The following is a 22,428-nucleotide window of genomic DNA, read 5'->3' on the forward strand; positions in this document are numbered from 1 at the left end:
AGTGGATATATCCAAATGAGGGACATCGAATGGAAGGCACTGTGATGCCGAAATGTTTGTGGTTTACTCAGTAAATTACTGGAAGCTTATATGTAGAGTGTGCAATTCTCTTTATTTCAATAGCAGCTCATGCTTTTCACTAGACTGAATAAACCTCAGCCAGAGAAATTGATGAAGGATTCAACACAGGACTCCTCAGTCCAAACTTTGGATTCGCTTTCCCTATTTTAATCAAGAAATGGGAACATCCCGTACCCCAGCATAACATATAATGGCGAAACAATTATGTGCAAGACCTGAAAAAAAATCACTTGTTTTTGTAAAGTGGAAAGGTGATTTGTGTCTTCAGATTTGAAGGGTTTATTAATGCAGTTTAACGTTCTGTTTTCTTGTGCTGGAGTCAAATCCAAAATAACTTTGACACAAAGTTTATGCACACAAACAAATGAAATAATCTCCATTATTTATTACAATAATATCTGAAATAATACCATCAACTACACCTTTTTATGTTTGAACTGGGATCATAATTGTTTTATGAGGATGTGTCATGCATGGAAATATTTCATTCCTTTTACGCTTTGATTCATAACATTAACAACCTGTTGTCAAGAAAAATCGAATAGTGACGAATAGTTTTAATGCTCCATAGAAATAAGAAAATGTGTTTGGTTAAAGCATGAACAACAGATGTGAGGTCATGAGGGAGGGAGTTACAGTAACTGACTAGCAGTCCCCCTGACCCTCTGCACTGCTTCGGCCTGGTCCTGTTGTGTGCGATCATAACACAGCACCAGACCAGATCCAGTCTCTATCAGATAAAGTGTCCTGGGCCAGCTGGAGAACATTCCAGGGGTGCTGTTCCCTTAATGATCAACACGTGGGCTCTTTAGAGAAAGAGCTGCATGGAAAAGCCTGCATGGGGAGAGCTGCGTTGGACTGATAATAAGATTTACCCAGAGGGCTCCTGGGCAGGCCAGTGGAACCTCTCTAGCTCAGGCCACATCTGGCCTGGCCAGGACAATCCCAATCTGTCCCTCCCATGGCATGCCATCAGGATGCCATCAATATCTGATAAGCTGTACAAATATATTGATTTGATAAGAAAGGTATTTGGTTGGATTCATTAGAGGCGTGATATTGCATATTGTTAGGTCCGGCAGGTATTTCAGTTCTGTTTCTTTTTACCCTGGTCAGCAGCAGCCAATTTGTTTACTTTGTCTACATACTCATCTCATATGTATATACTGTACTCGATACCATCTACTGTATGCTGCTCTGTACCATCACTCATTCATATATCCTTATGTACATATTCCTTATCCCCTTACACTGTGTATAAGACAGTAGTTTTGGAATTGTTAGTTAGATTACTTGTTGGTTATCACTGCATTGTCGGAACTAGAAGCACAAGCATTTCGCTACACTCGCATTAACATCTGCTAACCATGTGTATGTGACAAATAAAATTTGATTTGATTTGATCCATTGTCCTTTACCGTAGCCAAAGAAGTCTATCAAGCCAGTATTGGTGTATTCATAATAACTGCTCTGGAGTTCCTCCTGTCCATTTGTATGAAGCTCAGGTAGTCTTCCAACTCAGGTGGTCAGCACATGTACAATAACGCTTGTTACTCTTGGAGGGGCAAATACGTCAAACTTGCAAATGAATTCCCCCAAATAATTCTAGTAATTTCAGGCCCAGCTCTTGATTGTACGGTATCTGCTCTCCCACACAGAATTGAGATGATATGAGAGAAAAAAAGCACAGGTTGAGGTGACAGAGAAACACGTGCATCGCGTATGCCCTGTTGGTTTTGGTTTACTGGTAGAACAAGTAGTGAAGTTTGGCTCTGTCCTTTAGAGCCATCTTACGGACCCCCTTTCTACCTGAGCTTAAATAAGCAACGGGCAGCCACAAAATTCCCCCTCCACTCTGCCCAGCAGGACCCGTCTAATCGTTAGATAAATGTGCTTATTGTGAAGTGCAAAAACACCCCGAGCTATGATTATGTAGGGTTCTCTCCCTCTCGTGGTGAAACAGGTGAGAAACTACAAACACCTGTTCCTCTTATAATGAGAAGGGCCTAATAGGTGAGCCGTTTTTCTGGGGTTTCATGAATTCTGTAAGATTAGAATATGGTTACATAATGAATGTTTATTGGTGTAACAATTTATGGTTACATAGTTTATTCATTGGAGATAACTAATAGTAAGGGCTCTCTTCAAACTTTAAAGCTGAAGAATTGCAGATTCCGCACTAGAAATTTAAAGGTAACTTCCAATTGAGCCGGCATAAGCAGTGTTACCGTGAATGCAGTCTCCTGTAAAGCAGGAACATTGCCTTTAAATTTCAATCACGCTGTAAAGCTAAATTTCCACAATGTGGATTGAACAGAGCCCGAAGACTCACACATTATTTGGGACAAATAATAACTAATAGAAATAACTAAACATTTGGTATTTTTGTCAGCTGTCCTTAATACATTTTTGAAGGTTTTGAGAAGTTTCAGTAGACAGATCCAATGTCAGCAGTACAGGTCTAGACAGACAGAGAGCGGACAGCAGCATACCACCAGACCTGTCTGTGTCTGGTCCTTACTATGTCACAAGGCCAAGGACATCAGGTACTGTAATGACAAAAACGCCTGCTGTTGCTCAACATATTTTTCAAATACTTATTCAGTCGTGGCACATCTGTGTTTTTGCAGTTAGAGCGGGCTGGTGAGGGCTATTTGAGGTCCCTCAGAGGGAGACAGTGGGAAACACAAAACCACAACTAAATACCCTTTTCCAGTAGAATATTACCTTAGAAGCCCCAACTGTGGCATGGAAGTTTAGAAGGCAATTCAATCCAGCCTATAGGCCTCAGACTCCCCTGTGAACTGTGAGAAGCTGCCAGGCCTACAGAGCCAACACAGCCCTCTCTATGTAAGTGTCACTCTGAGTGCTCATCACCATAATCCCCAACCAGCAGAGAGCAGCCCTGTAGACATGGTCAGTTGTCAATGGGTTTGAGATGACAGACAGTGTAATGTGACCTCAGGGGGAACGGTGGGGGCTTAGAGCAGCTAATAGCTCTCCTGCTTGACATGGCAGTGCGCCAAGAGTGATCCCTCTGAGAGTCTGAAGCTGCCAGAGAATGGGCCCAGTCATATTCCCCCCATGAGGAATAAGGTGTTGAAACACCCTTTAATGTCTGCTTAACAGGCTGGTGTCATGTTGTTTCTTGTCATTAGCCCATTTAGCAAAAGATGAGTACACTGTCAGATGCAGGCAGGCAGGAAGCAGAGCTTCACTACTAAATCCCAAACAGCACAGGGCCTGTGGTTTCTTTTAATTAACCACTAAATGTTTTTTCTATGTATAACTCTTTTACAGTATAGCGTCCATTAAAACTGTTTATAGGGTCCATCCTATCTAGATAGTTTTAAAATGGGAGACTTACAAGGCTCCTCATGTTACCCTGTATCACTGTGTAAACCTCACAGGGGCCTTTAGATGGGGAATGATCAGATCTGAAATGGAGTTAAAGTGAGTTTTTATACCTGACACCTCAGCAGTGGACCGTTCACCTCCACATAGCCCTGTACTCTACGACAGTAATGCCCAGTCCGACTGTGACAAGTATCAACAACCTTCTTGTCCTGTTTGTAAGGGTTTTCCCCATTAAAAGTTATCGCTGATGCCTTAAGCCCTATGTGAGAACATTACCTCAACCAATGGTACAGGAGACGGAGAGACTGCCTGGCATGGAGAAACCGGGACAGGGAGAAGGCATAAGAAGCTGGGCATTGTTCTCCGTGGCAGTTTTCTGTGAACACACTGGTCAGCTGTGCCAAACCTAGAGTTGTGCCAGCCATGCCATGCTGTTTCTCTTACTGATGTTCATATTACAGTGTCTGACACAGCACTGAAAAGAGTAGCAGTAGAATGAATAGGCGAGCTGTCTCCAGCATCGATTGTACATTTCGCTGGGTTGGAGAAGAACATCAGGCACAGACTACTCTTACTGGAAATGAGAAGGCTGTTAAACAAGAATCGTTTGGAGTTAAATGGACCCAAATGGAGACCTCTTGTGCCAAAAGGCATGCCCCAGTACTGCCTGCCAACAACAGCCAGTTTTCTAGTATACCCTGTTGTCACACAGCCCCCTATGCCTTTTAGTGTCGAGGATCAAAGTTAATAAATTGAATCCATGCTCCTTGGCACAAGCGCTCTCTTCCTGTCGGCTCTTGGTGTATTCTCAGACCTGCACCTCATTAATCTGTGATTGTAGTTCCAAATTAAATTGTATTGGTCACATACACAGATTTAGCATATGTTGTTACAGGTGTAGCGAAATGCTTGTGTTCCTAGCTCCAACAGTGCAGTAGTATCTAACAATTCACACAAGTCTAAAAGTAAAATAATTGAAATAAGAAATATATAAATATTAGGATGAGCCAGAGGTGCAACTTTGGTTTTAGAAGTGGGGGGGGGCAAAATTCTAATAATTATATTTTTAAAATCCAGTCGGATAAACACTCCAAAAAGCCTACCCGACCGCTCGGAGGTGTCAGCATGGTCCTAAAGCACACCGTTGCCTTGTTTTGTATCATATTCCAATGCTAGAACTTGGGGGCAAAAATGCAATTTAAGAATGTAGCGGGGACATGTATCCCCCGTCCACAGTGAAAGTTGCGCCCCTGGGACGAGCAATGTCGGAGTGGCATATGAAATGAGTAAAACAGTATGTAAACAGTATTAAAGTGACTAGTGTTCCATTATTAGTGACCAGTGATACCATGTCTATGTAAATAGGGCAAGAGCCTCTAAGGTTGAGTAACCGAGTGGTAGCCAGCTAGTGATGGATATTTAACGGTCTGATGGCCTTGAGATAGAAGCTCTTTTTCAGTCTCTTGGTCCCAGCTTTGATGCACCTGTAGCAACCTCGCCTCCTGGATGATAGAGTTGTGGCTTTGGTGGAAGACCGTGGCTTGGGTGGTTGATGCGGTCCCGTTGATGTGGATGGGGGCGTGCTCCCTCTGTTGTCTCCTGAAGACCACGATCAGCTCCTTCGTTTTGTTGACGTTGAGGTTATTTTCCTGGCTCCACTCTGCCAGGGCCCTCACCTCCTCCCTGTATTTACTATGGATCCACAAAACAGCAGCTACTCTTCCTGGGGTCCAGCAAAATTAAGGCAGTTGATACAATTTTTAAAACTTTACATAACATTCACAATTTTCACAACACACTGTGTGCCCTCAGGCCCCTACTCCACCACTACCACATATCTACAGTACTAAATCCATGTGTATGTATAGTGCAGATGTTATCGTGTGTGTGCCTGTGCCAATGTTTGTGTTGCTTCACAGTCTCCGCTGTTCCATAAGGTGTTTTTTTAATCTGTTTTTTAAATCTAATTTTACTGCTTGCATCAGTTACTTGATGTGGAATAGAGTTCCATGTAGTCATGGCTCTATGTAGTACTGTGTGCCTCCCATAGTCTGTTCTGGACGTGGGGCTGTGAAGAGATCTCTTGTGGCATGTCTTGTGGGGTATGCATGGGTGTCCGAGCTGTGTGCCAGTAGTTTAGACAGACAGCTCGGTGCATTCAACATGTCAATACCTCTCATAAATAAAAGTACTGATGAAGTCAATCTCTCCTCCACTTTCAGCCAGGAGAGATTGACATGCATATTACTAATATTACCACTCAGTGTACATTCAAGTGCCAGCCGTGCTGCCCTGTTCTGTTTTTTTGTTGCATCTGACCACACAACTGAACAGTAGTCAAGGTGCGACAAAACTAGGGCCTGTAGGACCTGCCTTGGGGTGCAAAGGAGCAAGATAAATAAATAAATACAGTATGGGAATGATGTAGGTAGATAGATGGGCTGTTTACAGATGGGCTATGTACAGGTGCAGTGATCTGTGAGCTGCTCTGATAGCTGATTTTTGCAGTTCGTTCCAGTCATTGGCAACAGAGAACTGGAAGGAAAGGAGGAATTGGCTTTGGGGGTGACCAGTGAGATATACCTGCTGGAGCACGTACTACGGGTGGGTGCTGCTATGGTGACCAGTGAGCTGAGATAAGGCGGGGCTTTACCTAGCAGCGACTTGAAGATGACCTGTAGCCAGTGGGTTTGGCGACGAGTATGAAGCGAGGGCCAACAAACGAGAGCGTACAGGTCGCAATGGTGGGTAGTGTATGGGGCTTTGGTGACAAAACGCATGGCTCTGTGATAGACCGCATCCAGTTTGTTGTGTAGAGTGTCGGAGGCTATTTTATAGATGACATTACCGAAGTCAAGAATCGGTAGGATGGTCAGTTTTACGAGGGTATGTTTGGCAGCATGAATTAAGGATGCTTTGGCACACCCATAGAGACTGCCAGAGGTCCGGACAACAGGCCCTCCGATTTGACACACTGAACTCTATCAGAGAAGTAGTTGGTGAACCAGGCGAGGCAATCATTTGAGAAACCAAGGCTGCAGAGTCTACCAATAAGAATGTGGTGATTGACAGAGTCGAAAGCCTTGGCCAGGTCGATGAAGACGGCTGCACAGTAATGTTTCTTATCGATGGCGGTTATGATGTTGTTTAGGACCTTGAGCGTGGCTGAGGTGCACCCATGACCAGCTCTGAAACCAGATTGCATAGCGGAGAAGGTACGGTGGGATTCGAAATGGTCGGTAATCTGTTTGTTAACTTGGCTTTTGAAGACCTTAGAAAGACAGGGTAGGATAGATATAGGTCTGTAGCAGTTTGGGTCTAGAGTGTCACCCCCTTTGAAAAGGGGGATAACCGCGGCAGCTTTCCAATCTTTGGGAATCTCAGACGATATGAAAGAGAGGTTGAACAGGCTAGTAATAGGGGTTGCAACAATTTCAGCAGATAATTTTAGAATGAGAGGGTACAGATTGTCTAGCCCGGCTGATTTGTAGGGGTCCAGATTTTGCAGCTCTTTCAGAACATCAGCTATCTGGCTTTGGGTAAAGAAGAAATGGTGGGGGCTTTGGCGGGTTGCTGTGGAGGGTGCCGGGCAGTTGACCGGGGTAGAGGAAAGCATGGCCAGCCGTAGAGAAATGCTTATTGAAATGCTCAATTATAGTGGATTTATCGGTGGTGACAGTGTTTCCTAGCCTCAGAGCAGTGAGCAGCTGGGAGGAAGTGCTCTTGTTCTCCATGGACTTTACAGTGTCCCAGAACGTTTTTGAGTTAGTACTACAGGATGCAAATTTCTGTTTGAAAAAGCTAGCCTTAGCTTTCCTAACTGCCTGTGTATATTTGTTCCTAACTTCCCTGAAAAGTTGCATATCACGGGGGCTATTCGATGCTAATGCAGAACGCCACAGGATGTTTTGTGCTGGTCAAGGGCAGACAGGTCTGGAGTGAACCAAGGACTATATCTATTCCTAGTTCTAAATGTTTTGAATGGGGCATGCTTATTTAAGATGGCGAGGAAGGTACTTTTAAAGAATAGCCAGGCATCATCTACTGACGGGATGAGGTCAATGTCATTCCAGGATACCCCGGCGAGGTCGATTAGAAAGGCCTGCTCGCAGAAGTGTTTAAGGGAGCGTTTCACAGTGATGAGGGGTGGTCGTTTGGTCGCAGACCCATTACGGATGCAGGCAATGAGGCAATGAAAACAGCAGAGGTGTATTTGGAGGGCGAGTTAGTTAGGATGACATCTATGAGGGTGCCCGTGTTTACGGATTTGGAGTTGTACCTGGTAGGTTCATTGATAATTTGTGTGAGATTGAGGGCATCAAGCTTGGATTGTAGGATGGCCGGGGTGTTAAGCATGTCCCAGTTTAGGTCACCTAGTAGCACGAGCTCAGAAGATAGATGGGGGGCAATCACATATGGTATCGAGGGCACAGCTAGGGGCAGAGGGAGGTCTATAGCAAGCAGCAACATTGAGAGACTTGTTTCTGGAAAGGAGAATTTTTAGAAGTAGAAGCTCGAATTGTTTGGGTACAGACTTGGATAGTAATACAGAACTCTGCAGGCTATCTTTGCAGTAGATTGCAACACCGCCCCATTTAGCAGTTCTATCTTGGGGGAAAATGTTATAGTTAGCGATGGAGATTTCAGGGTTGTTGGTGGTTTTCCTATGCCAGGATTCAGACATGGCTAAGACATCCAGGTTGGCAGAGTGTGCTAAAGCAGTGAGTAAAACAAACTTAGGGAGTAGGTTACTAATGTTAACATGCATGAAACCAAGGCTTTTGCGGTTACAGAAGTCAACAAATGAGAGCACCTAGGGAGTGGGAGTGGAGCTAGGCACTGCAGGACCTGGATTAACCTATACATTACCAGGGGAACAGAGGAGAAGTAGGATAAGGGTACGGCTAAATGCTATACAAACTGGCCGTCTAGCACGTTCGGAACAGAGAGTAAAAGGAGCAGGTTTCTGGGCACGATAGCATAGATTCAATGCATAGTGTACAGACAAAGGTAAGGTATGATGTGAGTACATTGGAGGTAAACCTAGGCATTGAGTAATGATGAGAGAGATATAGTCTCTAGAGACGTTTAAACCAGGTGATGTCATCGCATATGTAGGAGGTGGGACAACATGGTTGGTTAAGGCATATTGAGCAGGGCTAGAGGCTCTACAGTGAAATAAGACAGTAATCACTAACCAGGATAGTAATGGACGAGGCATATTGATATTAGAGAGGCATGCGTAGCCAAGTGAACATATGGGTCCAGTGAGTGGTTGGGCTGACTGGGGACACGGCGATTCAGACAGTTAGCAGGCCGATGCTAACACGCTAACAGTTAGTAGGCCGGGGCTAAACAAGCTAGCAGTTAGCAGACCGGGGCTGGCAAGCTAGCAGTTAGCAGACCGAGTTAGCAAGCAAGCAGTTAGCAGGAGCTAGCAGTTAGCAGACCAGGGCAGGCAAGCTAACAGTTAGCTATCTGCAAAGGATCATACACAGTACATATATGCTATACTAATATATGCATGGTCTCATTTGGTATGAAATAGCTCAGAAGTAAGCTATGGTAGTACCTTTTCAGTTAACATGAGGTGTATTAGTGTATTGACATTGATTCCATCTTAATTGTACACACACTCAAGGTATCTTTCAGTCAAACAGGGACCTCTACAATGAATTCTGGTGGTGGTAACTACTTATAGTACATGTGTATACAGCAATCGATCAAAGGAGGTCACCTTTTGAAACTGTCCATCTGACACCCCATTCTGATGATGTGAGTTGCAACCAGACAATCTGAGCCCATGTGTTGGAATGTGACACTTTGCTTACACATGTTGTGCGAGACGAAAAAACACAGGACTGCCATAGCGTTTTTCCAGCGCTGAGCCCTGTGTTGTGTTTGTTTCAGATTTACTATGGAGGTTAGCTTTTCGTGCTGCGCTCCTCCTGTTGACACCACATTCTTGGGTCCTGTAAATCAGTGGTATTGTTATTAAGAGAAGATCTACAGCAGGAATGTGGGGAGATGTGCAGCGCTGCATACCAGCCTGGGCTCTTTATAAGGGGCAGAGGGAAAATATCTCTCATACAGATATAGGATCTTAATTTGAGCCAGTTTGCTACAGAAACAGAAAATAATCCTGCAGCAACAGGAAATGTGAATTATGATGTGGATTCTTTGTTGGGGTTGATACAATAACTTCTTTGTAGGGCAAATCAAGTCTTACATTTTAAAGTCAATATTACAAACTTTAGAAACCTTTTTAAACATTGAATATACTACAAGTTTGCATTTCCTGCTGGGGAGTAAAATTCTCAGCAACAAAAGAGTGATCAAATTAAGATCCTACATCTGTATCTCTTGCATTGTGGTTGTGGAAGCACACTGAGTGTTCTGATTTGATTACATTTCTTCACGGAACATCTGAGAGCTTGAATTCATTAAAAATGTTCAAGTCCAAGTCCACAGAGAGGATGGCAGCAGGCTATCCTTGGATCAAGCAGCTCTCCTCTTGATCTCCTGTGGAGCAAAAATACCACACAGACGTTGACTCTCGAGGGGGAATTTGATGTTGAAGGGACTACTTTACTCTTTTGGAAATAGATAAACAGTGAGGACTAACCGCAGTGCCATTCTGAGGAGAGTTTAGAGTGTTCTACCAGGGATTCTTGACGGCTGTTTTGAATAGAAGGAGACGTTTTCTTTCCAGTCTCACGTGAGTCTCTACGTGGTCATCACTCTGGAGACTATTAAACCCATCAGCCTCCAGAGGACAACTATTTGGGTATAGATGTGTCATTACTAATGACCTTGTAGTGGTAAAATGAGTGATGATGGAAGTAGATATGTTACCTTGAAGACTACAGGAAGGTCATGACCTGGATGGTACAATGGAGGTACTACATCCTGTGCTATATCATCATAACCCAGAGCAAGGCCTGTTAATAGTTCCCAGGGCCATGCAATCTGATTAGGACGAACAAGGTGAATTCCATTGTGTTCATTTGAGACAAGCCAAAGAGCAGGGTCAACCTCTACTTCCTATAGGCTACGTGGAACCGTCAGCCTATCTAGGAAAGGCAATAGGTCTCCTTGACTTCTTATACTGCAGGGCAAAGGAAACAGCAACTTTACTAACACACTATACTAACATGGACTAGGAGTGGTGGATTTAAAAGTGTCTTTAGTGTCTGATCAAAGACTCTGTTATGCCAAACCAGCTTGCTTTTATTTTGCCAAGTAAAAGTGCACATTCCACCAATTCAAAATTATGGCCGGACACACAAGAAAATAACATCTCTGTTCAAGATACAGAAATAATTACTTCGGTCAACAAAGGACTTTTAACCGCAAACCTGCTATCTCTGCCATAGACATTAATAAGCACATCGTATTTCACAAATAGGCATGCAATCTGAAGTGACATGTTATTTTCTCCTTGCTAGTTTTTTCCTAGAAAGGGATACATTTTTCACAAAAACACATGAAGTCAACAACAGACAAACGTGAATACCATGTGATACACTCATTAACAGCATGCACTTTGTGCTTACAAAGCAGCCCCCTCTGCTGAAATGAGATCTATGTATTGTCCTCTCATGTAATATACATTACGGTTAGATGATTGAGAGGGAAAACAGCAGAGCTTTCTAGGATTATAAATGGTGGTCATCAATCATAGTAAACAAACACAATGTCTCAAGATATACATTTACAGCAAGTCAACCAGTCCCCCTCCACCCGACAAATTGTACCCTGTGCACCTCAGCACACGCAACAGGGTCTCCGCAATATACCGGATAAAGGGTCAAAGGACAGGAACACAGTGGCATAGGGGTCTTTTATCTTCAGAGTATCTTAAATAATCCCACAGCACTCCCCCCCAATATATATATTTTTTAACGCCTTTGCCTTTTTGTTAACTAACATGCACACTTCTTTTCTTTTCTTATTAGCACTGACTTAAACTACTAGCTACTTTATTGAGGTAAAATGTACTTACTATGACTGAAATACGCTACATGACCAAAAGTATGTGGACACCTGCTCTTCAAACATTCATTAATATGGAGTTTTTACCCCCTATTGTTATAACAGCCTCCACTCTTCTGATAAGGATTTCCACATTGCTGCGGGGACTTGCTTCCATTCAGCCACGAGCATTAGTGAGGTCAGGCACTGATGTTGGGCAATTAGGCCTAGTTCGCAGTCGGTGTTCCAATTCATCCCAAAGGTGTTCGATGGGGTTGAGGTCAGGGTTCTGTGCAGGCCAGTCAAATTATTCCACAGCGATCTTGACAAACCATTTCTGTGTGAACTTTGCTTTGTGCAAGGGGGCATTGTCATGTTGAAACAGGAGAGGCCCTTCCCCAAACTTTTGGCACAAAGTTGGAAGCACAGAATCATCTAGAATGTCATTGTATGCTGTAATGTTAAGATTTCCCTTCACTGGAACTAAGGGGCCTAGCCCGAACCATGAAAAATATTCCCAGACCATTATTCCTCCTCCAGCAAACTTTATGCATTGGGGCAGGAGGCATTATCCTGGCATCCACCAAATCCAGATTTGTCCATTGAACTGCCAGATAGTGAAGCGTGATTCATCAATCCGGCAGGGTAACCTAGTGGTTAGAGCGTTGGACTAGTAACCGGAAGGTTGCAAGTTCAAAATTGTACAAATCTGTCATTCTGCCCTTGAACAGGCAGTTAACCTACTGTTCCTAGGCCGTCTTTGAAAATAAGAATTTGTTCTTAACTGACTTGCCTAGTTAAATAAAAGGTTGAAAAAAAAAGAATCCAGAGAACACGTTTCCACTGCACGAGTCCAATGGCGGCGAGCTTTACACCACTCCAGCCGACGCTTGGCGATCTTAGGCTTGTGTGCTGCTCGGCCCTATCAGCCCATTTCATGAAGCTCCCGACAAACAGTGCTTCCAGAGGCAGTGTGGAACTCGGTAGTGAGTGTTGCAACCAAAGACAGATAATGTAAGGTAGTAAAACTGGCAATTAACAGGAGGCATGCGCGCTAGGCTAGGAAATGGGCACGTACTGTTAAATGACCCAGGCCTCAGACGACCTCTAACTCTCTGAGCTACTGTTAGGCTCAGTAAATTAACAACCTCCTACGTGTACTGACTTCATTAGTGACTGAATACCACCAGTAACGCAGCAGCCACTGCATGTGTGCAATGGGTGACTTCCTTTTTTAAACATTTGGACATTGATCCAGGTGACGAGTTGTAAAACCTTTTCAATTTACAGGGACTTTATTTATTCACTTGGCAGAATGGTTATGTACGGGTTACGATACAGTACCTATTTTGTCGTATACTGCATTTTAACAGCTGGAGTCTGTTAGCTCAAACACACATTGAGTTGGGCTGGTGGGCTGCCAGTAACCATCCCAGTCAGCATGCAGCTCCTGACTGTTGTTGTGTTGGACAAGTCAACTGAGGCTGCAGCGTTTTAGATTCGCCAAGTAAGGATCAGTCATCTTGATGGAATGATGAGAGACTTGATCTTTTAAACATATTTCCAGTTCTTGGCCAGTGGAAAACGTGCTTGGTGCAGCAGATAGGATATGGCCTGGTGGTACTATCCCTTAGTGTGCCTGTGAGGACTGAGGGCAGGTTGAGTTAAAGAAGCCCATTTGTTTGAGGTGGCCTGCCAGGTGCCTGCTACTTCTGGAGAAACTGACATACACTTGGAAAGACAGGATTGATTGATATAGTTAAGTCTGATGCCTTGTTTTACAGTACCATTCTTAACAAGACAGTAAAATGAGACGATTTACATTGAATCATAGCATTTTTCTAATGGTGCTTTAAACATCCGTTTGTTTGTTCCTTTCTCACTAACAATATACATTTTTTATGTTAAACATTTATCAGATACATACAAATCTAGGTAGCAATATGAGTAGACTGTTATAAAATGTAGGCCCCTGACAACCATTTGTCAGGGGAAACTAACCACATTGTGCCCATTTGAATGAAACTAAGATGTACAGAGATATGATTGTGATCTACTGTATAAAATAACTGTCACCTCAGGTTTGGGCCTCTCCCAATGTGCTCAGCTAATTCACTGATTTCATCTTGATTCTTGAATAACCAACAGTAGACAGCATAAATATGAGCAGACAGTTTGAAATCTGAAGATTCGCTTTTCTTCCCAATCTGAAACATGTGTCTAATCCCTAATGGTCCTCCACGGATGGGCCTGTGTGCAAAGATATCCATTATTTGGAAAATAATAATTTTCCTATGATTGGTTTGATAGCAGTCAACAGTGCAGTTCACCATGATTATGTTTCAAAGTGCATTTCCTGAGAAGAGATGTTGATTTGATTGGCTGGGTTTCTTGGGGTCTTCAGAACCAGGCTGAGAAGCCGTGTTTTTCCTTCACCACCCAGATGCTGTCGATCACCTTACCATACTGAACGACAAAGAGGCACTCTCCTTTATCACTGAGCCAACAAAACTGAATGAACAGTGCAATGACTTGTTTTTTCCCCATGAAGTGTATTACATATCAGTAAGAGATTGGAGAAGATCATTCATTTCATAGTTATAGAACTGAGGACTTCCCTCTCTGCTCACCTGGTCATCGGAGACCTGCTCCAGGTACAGATGGGTGGTGTTGTGCACCTGCATGCGGGTGTATCCATAATCTGTACTGCGGAAGGCACTCCAGTCCCTCGGATTAGGGACGAACGGATCATGATTCTCACGGCAGCCCTGAAAAGACCATAGACACAAGCCGTCCTACAGTGCCTAGTGAAAGTCTAAACACCCCTTGCACAGCATAGATTTAGCTGACTTGAAGTTAAAAAGAAAAGAAGAAAAAAAGGATTACATAACATTTTCTTCCCCCTAAAGAACATTTTCTACAGTAAAACCAAATTGTCCAGCAGGGTTAGATATTTAGAAGGTTCTCCTTTAACTTTTTACCTGGGCTTTGCTACTTTCATATTTATTTTGATCATGACAAACTCAGTCCCTCCTGGTGACAAGCATACCCGTAACACCTTACTTCCGGCGCCGACAGAGATGGCCGCCTCGATTCGCGTTCCTAGGAAACTATGCAGTTTTTTGTTTTTTTACGTGTTATTTCTTACATTAGTACCCCAGGTCATTTTAGGTTTCATTACATACAGTCGAGAAGAACTACTGAATATAGGATCAGCGTCAACTCACCATCAGTACGACCAAGAATATGATTTTCGCGACGCGGATCCTGTGTTCTGCCTTTCAACCAGGACAACGGAATGGATCCCATGCGGCGACCCAAAAAAACGACTCCGAAAAAGAGGGAAACGAGGCGGTCTTCTGGTCAGACTCCGGAGACGGGCACATCGTGCACCACCCCCTAGCATTCTTCTCGCCAATGTCCAGTCTCTTGACAACAAGGTTGAAGAAATCCGAGCAAGGGTAGCATTCCAGAGGGACATCAGAGACTGTAACGTTCTTTGCTTCACGGAAACATGGCTCACTGGCGAGACGCTATCGGAGGCGGTGCAGCCAGCGGGTTTCTCCACGCATCGCGCCGACAGAAACAAACATCTTTCTGGTAAGAAGAGGGGCGGGGGCGTATGCCTTATGGCTAACGAGACATGGTGTGATGGGAGAAACATACAGGAACTCAAATCCTTCTGTTCACCTGATTTAGAATTCCTCACAATCAAATGTCGACCACATTATCTACCAAGAGAATTCTCTTCGATTATAATCACAGCCGTATATATCCCCCCCCAAGCAGACACATCGATGGCTCTGAACGAACTTTATTTGACTCTTTGCAAACTGGAATCCATTTATCCGGAGGCTGCATTCATTGTAGCTGGGAATTTTAACAAGGCTAATCTGAAAACAAGACTCCCTAAATTTTATCAGCATATCGATTGCGCAACCAGGGGTGGAAAAACCTTGGATCATTGTTACTCTAACTTCCGCGACGCATATAAGGCCCTGCCCCGCCCTCCTTTCGGAAAAGCTGACCACGACTCCATTTTGTTGATCCCTGCCTACAGACAGAAACTAAAAAAAGAAGCTCCCACGCTGAGGTCTGTCCAACGCTGGTCCGACCAAGCTGACTCCACACTCCAAGACTGCTTCCATCACGTGGACTGGGATATGTTTCGTATTGCGTCAGATAACAACATTGACGAATACGCTGATTCGGTGTGCGAGTTCATTAGAATGTGCGTTGAAGATGTCGTTCCCATAGCAACGATTAAAACATTCCCTAACCAGAAACCGTGGATTGATGGCAGCATTCGCGTGAAACTGAAAGCGCGAACCACTGCTTTTAATCAGGGCAAGGTGACTGGTAACATGACCGAATACAAACAGTGCAGCTATTCCCTCCGCAAGGCTATCAAACAAGCTAAGCGTCAGTATAGAGACAAAGTAGAATCTCAATTCAACGGCTCAGACACAAGAGGTATGTGGCAGGGTCTACAGTCAATCACGGACTACAAGAAGAAAACCAGCCCAGTCACGGACCAGGATGTCTTGCTCCCAGGCAGACTAAATAACTTTTTTGCCTGCTTTGAGGACAATACAGTGCCACTGACACGGCCTGCAACGAAAACATGCGGACTCTCCTTCACTGCAGCCGAGGTGAGTAAGACATTTAAACGTGTTAACCCTCGCAAGGCTGCAGGCCCAGACGGCATCCCCAGCCGCGCCCTCAGAGCATGCGCAGACCAGCTGGCCGGTGTGTTTACAGACATATTCAATCAATCCCTATACCAGTCTGCTGTTCCCACATGCTTCAAGAGGGCAACCATTGTTCCTGTTCCCAAGAAAGCTAAGGTAACTGAGCTAAACGACTACCGCCCCGTAGCACTCACTTCCGTCATCATGAAGTGCTTTGAGAGACTAGTCAAGGACCATATCACCTCCACCCTACCTGACACCCTAGACCCACTCCAATTTGCTTACCGCCCAAATAGGTCCACAGACGATGCAATCTCAACCACACTGCACACTGCCCTAACCCATCTGGACAAGAGGAATACCTATGTGAGAATGCTGTTCATCGACTACAGCTCGGCATTCAACACCAAAGTACCCTCCAAACTCGTCATCAAGCTCGAGACCCTGGGTCTCGACCCCGCCCTGTGCAACTGGGTACTGGACTTCCTGACGGGCCACCCCCAGGTGGTGAGGGTAGGCAACAACATCTCCACCCCGCTGATCCTCAACACTGGGGCCCCACAAGGGTGCGTTCTGAGCCCTCTCCTGTACTCCCTGTTCACCCACGACTGCGTGGCCACGCACACCTCCAACTCAATCATCAAGTTTGCGGACGACACAACAGTGGTAGGCTTGATTACCAACAACGACGAGACGGCCTACAGGGAGGAGGTGAGGGCCCTCGGAGTGTGGTGTCAGGAAAATAACCTCACACTCAACGTCAACAAAACTAAGGAGATGATTGTGGACTTCAGGAAACAGCAGAGGGAACACCCCCCTATCCACATCGATGGAACAGTAGTGGAGAGGGTAGCAAGTTTTAAGTTCCTACGGCATACACATCACAGACAAATTGAATTGGTCCACTCACACAGACAGCATCGTGAAGAAGGCGCAGCAGCGCCTCTTCAACCTCAGGAGGCTGAAGAAATTCGGCTTGTCACCAAAAGCACTCACAAACTTCTACAGATGCACAATCGAGAGCATCCTGGCGGGCTGTATCACCGCCTGGTACGGCAACTGCTCCGCCCACAACCGTAAGGCTCTCCAGAGGGTAGTGAGGTCTGCACAAAGCATCACCGGGGGCAAACTACCTGCCCTCCAGGACACCTACACCACCCGATGTTACAGGAAGGCCATAAAGATCATCAAGGACAACAACCACCCGAGCCACTGCCCGCTATCATCCAGAAGGCGAGGTCAGTACAGGTGCATCAAAGCTGGGACCGAGAGACTGAAAAACAGCTTCTATCTCAAGGCCATCAGACTGTTAAACAGCCACCACTAACATTGAGTGGCTGCTGCCAACACACTGACACAACTCCAGCCACTTTAATAATGGGAATTGATGGGAAATGATGTAAAATATATCACTAGCCACTTTAAACAATGCTACCTAATATAATGTTACATACCCTACATTATTCATCTCATATGCATACGTATATACTGTACTCTATATCATCTACTGCATCCTTACGTAATACATGTATCACTAGCCACTTTAACTATGCCACTTTGTTTACATACTCATCTCATATGTATATACTGTACTCGATACCATCTACTGTATCTTGCCTATGCTGCTCTGTACCATCACTCATTCATATATCTTTATGTACATATTCTTTATCCCCTTACACTGTGTATAAGACAGTAGTTTTGGAATTGTTAGTTAGATTACTTGTTGGTTATTACTGCATTGTCGGAACTAGAAGCACAAGCATTTCACTACACTCGCATTAACATCTGCTAACCATGTGTATGTGACAAATAACATTTGATTTGATGATGCTGCCACCACAATAGTTGAAAATACAGAGGATTTCACTCTGATATGTTATATTGGATTTAGCCTCTACGGGATCGGTGTGCGCTAATGTAGGCTAATATGATTAGCATGAGGTAGTAAGTAACAAAAAAATTCCCAGGACAGACATATCTCATATGGGCAGAAAGCTTAAATTCTTGTTAATCTAACTGCACTGTCCAATTAACAGTAGCTATTAGTGAAAGAATACTATGCCATTGTTTGAGAAGAGTGCACAGTTATGAATTTGAAAATGTATTAATAAACCAATTAGGCACATTTGGGCAGTCTTGATACAACATTATGAACAGATATGCAATGGTTCATTGGATAAGTCTAAAACTTTGCACATACACTGCTGCCATCTAGTGGCCAAAATCTAAATGGCACCGGGGCTGGAATAATACATTATGGCCTCTTGCGTTTCAAAGATGGTACACAAAAAACCTTGTTTTTTTCCTCTTTGTATTATCTTTTACCAGATCTAATGTGTTATTCTCCTACATTAATTTCACATTTCCACAAACTTCAAAGTATTTCTTTTCAAATGGTATCAAGAATATGCATATCCTTGCTTCAGGTCCTGAGCTACAGGCAGTTAGATTTGCGTATGTCATTTTAGGTGAAAACTGAAAAAAGGGTCCGATCCTTTTAATCCAAACCTGAAGGTTTTAAATTTAGGCCAAAAAGTTATTGGAATCATTTCTTATCCTCCCCTGATCTATTCCTGTTTAAAAATGTATCCCAGACATGCTTTTAAAGCTCATTGGTGGCTTTGCGGTTAAATTGTTAGACATTCACTAACCAAGGGAACTTAGACACAAGAACTAAAATCATGAGAACCACTACTTTTGCAAACAGATAGACCTCATTCAACAAATATGATTTTGTATGAAAATATTTTCTCCTAAACTTATTTAGATGTACCTCAGCAAGGGGTGTGAAGACCTTTGCAATTAAGACTTGTTATTTCAGAAAAAGTATTTTACTTGGAAAATGTGGAGGTTGTATAGATCAGTGAAAAAATCCAGACAGAAATTTTAGGTAGCAAAATATTAAAACTGCAAGGCTGTGTAGACTTTCACTAAGCACTGTCCTTTGATAGTCTATAGTGTCCCATTTTCAGTCAAAGGTTCATTCTGGAGAGCAACATGCCTCCCTAAAGCTCATCCTCAGGCATCTGACATTCGGAACAGGACTGAGGCTCGCTCTGGTGCGGTCCTGACACCACTCTTATATGGGGATGACCAACTCATGTGTGCATTTATTCATGTGTATTTATACACCACAGCACACCACCCCCCATTGACTGAAAAAGGAGTGGTCAAAGCAGTGGTCTACTTACAGCAGAGCCTGTGATGATATGTACTGGGGCTTTGGGGTTTACATAAGGCTGTTCGATGCTCCCATTGAAGACCTGGAAGAGGAACATTAAAGGCTCTTCAGACAAAACACTGATGACATGGAGAGTGTGTGATGTAGTGATTATTCACATGGGAACTGACCTTGTAGCCATAGACAGGCCACAACCTCTCATATGTGTGTTCATGGGCCCACAGCTCCAGGTCCACTCCTGGAAAAAGACGTCGCATTAGTTGATATGACCATTTTTGATGCAGTACTTACCTAGTATAAGCCTGGGCAATATACATATGGCATGATTTTCAATACTGAAAAAAATACAAATACCACAGCCTTGACATTCCACATTTTGTTGTGTTACATCCAGATTAATTATTATTATTATTATTATTTTTTAACAATATCCCATAATGTCAGTGGAATTATGTTAAGGTGTTTTGTAACCGATGCCTCTTTCCACTCATCAAATTGCAGGTGCACAGTCTGTATAATGTCAAAGTGTAATTACATTTTTAGAAAGGTTCACAAATGTCAAATGAAAAGCCTTGAGTCAATAATAATTCAACCTCTTTCTTATCTTATGGCAAGCCTAAATCAATTCAGGATTAAAAATGTACTTAAGTCACATTCAGTAAGTTGCAAAGAGTGTGCAATAACATGAATACCTCATCTCTGTACCCCATACATATAATTATCTGTAAGGTCCTTCAGTCAAGCAGTACATTTCAAAAACAGATTGAGCCACAAAGACCATTGAGGTTTTCCAATGCCTCGCCAAAAAGGAAACCTTGTAGATGGATAAAGATTTGAAAAACAGACATTGAATATACTTTTAAGCAAGGTGAAGCAATTAATTCTACTTTGGATGGTGCATCAATACACCCAGTCACGACAAAGATACAGGAGTCCTCCCTAATTCAGTTGCCGGAGAGGAAGGAAACCACTTACGGATTTCACCTTGAGGTCAAGGGTGACTTTAAAACAGTTAGATTTTAATGGCTGTGATAGGAGAAAACTGAGGATGGATCAACATTGTAGTTACTCTACAAAACTAACCTAATTGACAGAGTGAAAGGAAACCTGTATAGAATCAATTATTTTATTAAAACATGCATCCTTGTCACAACAAGGCACTAAAGTAGTACCGCAAAGAAAATGTGGCAAAGCAATTCCCTTTTTGTCCTGAATACAAACTGTTATGTTTGGGGCAAATCCAATACATTACCGAGTACCACTCTATATGTTCAAGCATAGTGGTGGCTGCATCATGTTATGGGTATGCTTGTAATTGTTAAGGACTGGGGAGTTGTTCCAGGCAAAAATCCTACAAGAAAAGTAGACTGAACCAGGTTTCCACCAGACACGGGGAGATTAATTCACCTTTCAGCAGGAAAATAACCTAAAACAAGGCCAAATCTAAACTGGATTTGCTCACCAAGAGAGTGAAGATAATTTTTAAGTAAAAAAAAAGGTATTAGGTGAACAATAAGTAAAGAAATAAAAACAACAGTAAAGGCAGTGAAAAATAACAGTAGCGTGGCAATATACAGGCACCAGTTAGTCAGGCTGATTGAGGTAGTATGTACATGTAGGCACGGTTAAAGTGACTACACATATATGATAAACAAAGAGTAGCAGTAGCGTAAAAGAGGGGTTGGCGGGTGGTGGGTGGCAGGACACAATGCAGATAGTCCGGGTAGCCAATGTGCAGGGGCACAGGTTAGTCGGGCCAATTGAGGGAGTATGTACATGAATGTATAGTTAAAGTGACCAGGCATATATGATAAACAGAGAGAAGCAGCAGCGTAAAAGAGGGGTTGGGGGAGGCACACAATGCAAATAGTCCAGGTAGCCATTTTATTACCTGTTCAGGAGTCATATGGCTTGGGAAGCTGTTGAGAAACCTTTTGGTCCTAGACTTGGCGCTCTGGTACTGCTTGCCATGCGGTAGTAGAGCGAACAGTCTATGACTGGGGTCTTTGACAATTTTTAGGACCTTCCTCTGACACTGCCTGGGGTAGAGGTCCTGGATGGCAGGCAGCTTAGCCCCAGTGATGTACTGGGCCGTACGCACTACACTCTGTAGTGCCTTGCTGTCAGAGGCCGAGCAGTTGCCATACCAGGCAGTGATACAACATTTTGAGGATCTGAGAACCCATGCCAAATCTTTTTAGTTTCCTGAGGGGGAATAGGCTTTGACGTGCCCTCTTCACAACAGTCTTGGTGTGTTTGGACCGTTCTAGTTAGTTGGTGATGTGGACACCAAGGAACTTGAAGCTTTCAACTTACTCCACTACAACCCCGTCGATTATAATGGGGGCGTGCTCGGTCCTCCTTTTCCTGTAGTCCACAATCATCTCCTTAGTTTTGGTTAAGTTGAGGGATAGGTTGTCTCGTTGTCGGTGATCAGGCCTACCACTGTTGTGTCGTCTGCAAACTTAATGATGATGTTGGAGTCGTGCCTGGTCACGCAATCGTGGGTGAACAGGGAGTACACGAGGGGACTGAGCACGCACCCCTGAGGGGCTCCAGTGTTGAGGATCAGCGTGGCAGATGTGTTGCTACCTACCCTCACCACCTGGGGGCTGCCCATCAGGAAGTCCAGGATGCAGTTGCAGAGGGAGTTGTTCAGTCCCAGGATCCTTAGCTTAGTGATGAGTTTTGAGGGTACTATGGTGTTGAACGCTGAGCTGTAGTCAATGAATAGCATTCTCACGTAGGTGTTCCTTTTGTCCAGGTGGGAAAGGGCAGTGTGGAGTGCAATAGAGATTGCATCATCTGTGGATCTGTTGGGGAGGTATGCAAATTGGAGTGGGTCTATGGTTTCTGGGATAATGGTGTAGATGTGAGCAATTACCAGCCTTTCAAAGCACTTCATGGCTACGGACGTGAGTGCCAAGGGTCTGTAGCCATTTAGGTAGGTTGCCTTAGTGTTCTTGGGCACAGGGACTATGGTGGTCTGCTTCAAACATTTTGGTATTACAAACTCAATCAGGGACATGTTGAAAATGTCAGTGACACCTGCCAGTTTGTCAGCAAATGCCCGGAGCACAAATCCTGATAATCCATCTGGCTCTGCAGCCTTGTGAATGTTGACCTGTTTAAAGGTCTACT

At 43.8% G+C, this 22,428-nt stretch overlaps 1 protein-coding gene across 2 annotated transcripts in view; it reads right to left on the reverse strand.

Moving 5' to 3' along the window:
- Positions 1-10,647: 10,647 nt before the first annotated feature.
- The window catches only part of LOC115146251 (acid phosphatase type 7), a 30,160-nt gene continuing 18,379 nt past the window's right edge, over positions 10,648-22,428 (reverse strand). For both annotated transcript variants that reach the window (XM_029688227.2, XM_029688228.2), the window contains 4 exons: positions 19,458-19,525; positions 19,298-19,369; positions 14,043-14,180; positions 10,648-13,878 (listed from right to left, as the gene is read on the reverse strand). In XM_029688227.2, the coding sequence (XP_029544087.1) occupies positions 13,813-13,878; positions 14,043-14,180; positions 19,298-19,369; positions 19,458-19,525 (344 nt within the window). In that variant the 3' untranslated portion in view covers positions 10,648-13,812. The remainder of the gene's footprint in view (positions 13,879-14,042; positions 14,181-19,297; positions 19,370-19,457; positions 19,526-22,428) is intronic.

This window comes from Oncorhynchus nerka, linkage group LG18, assembly GCF_034236695.1.
Source record: "Oncorhynchus nerka isolate Pitt River linkage group LG18, Oner_Uvic_2.0, whole genome shotgun sequence".
NCBI classification, from domain to species: Eukaryota; Metazoa; Chordata; class Actinopteri; order Salmoniformes; family Salmonidae; genus Oncorhynchus; species Oncorhynchus nerka.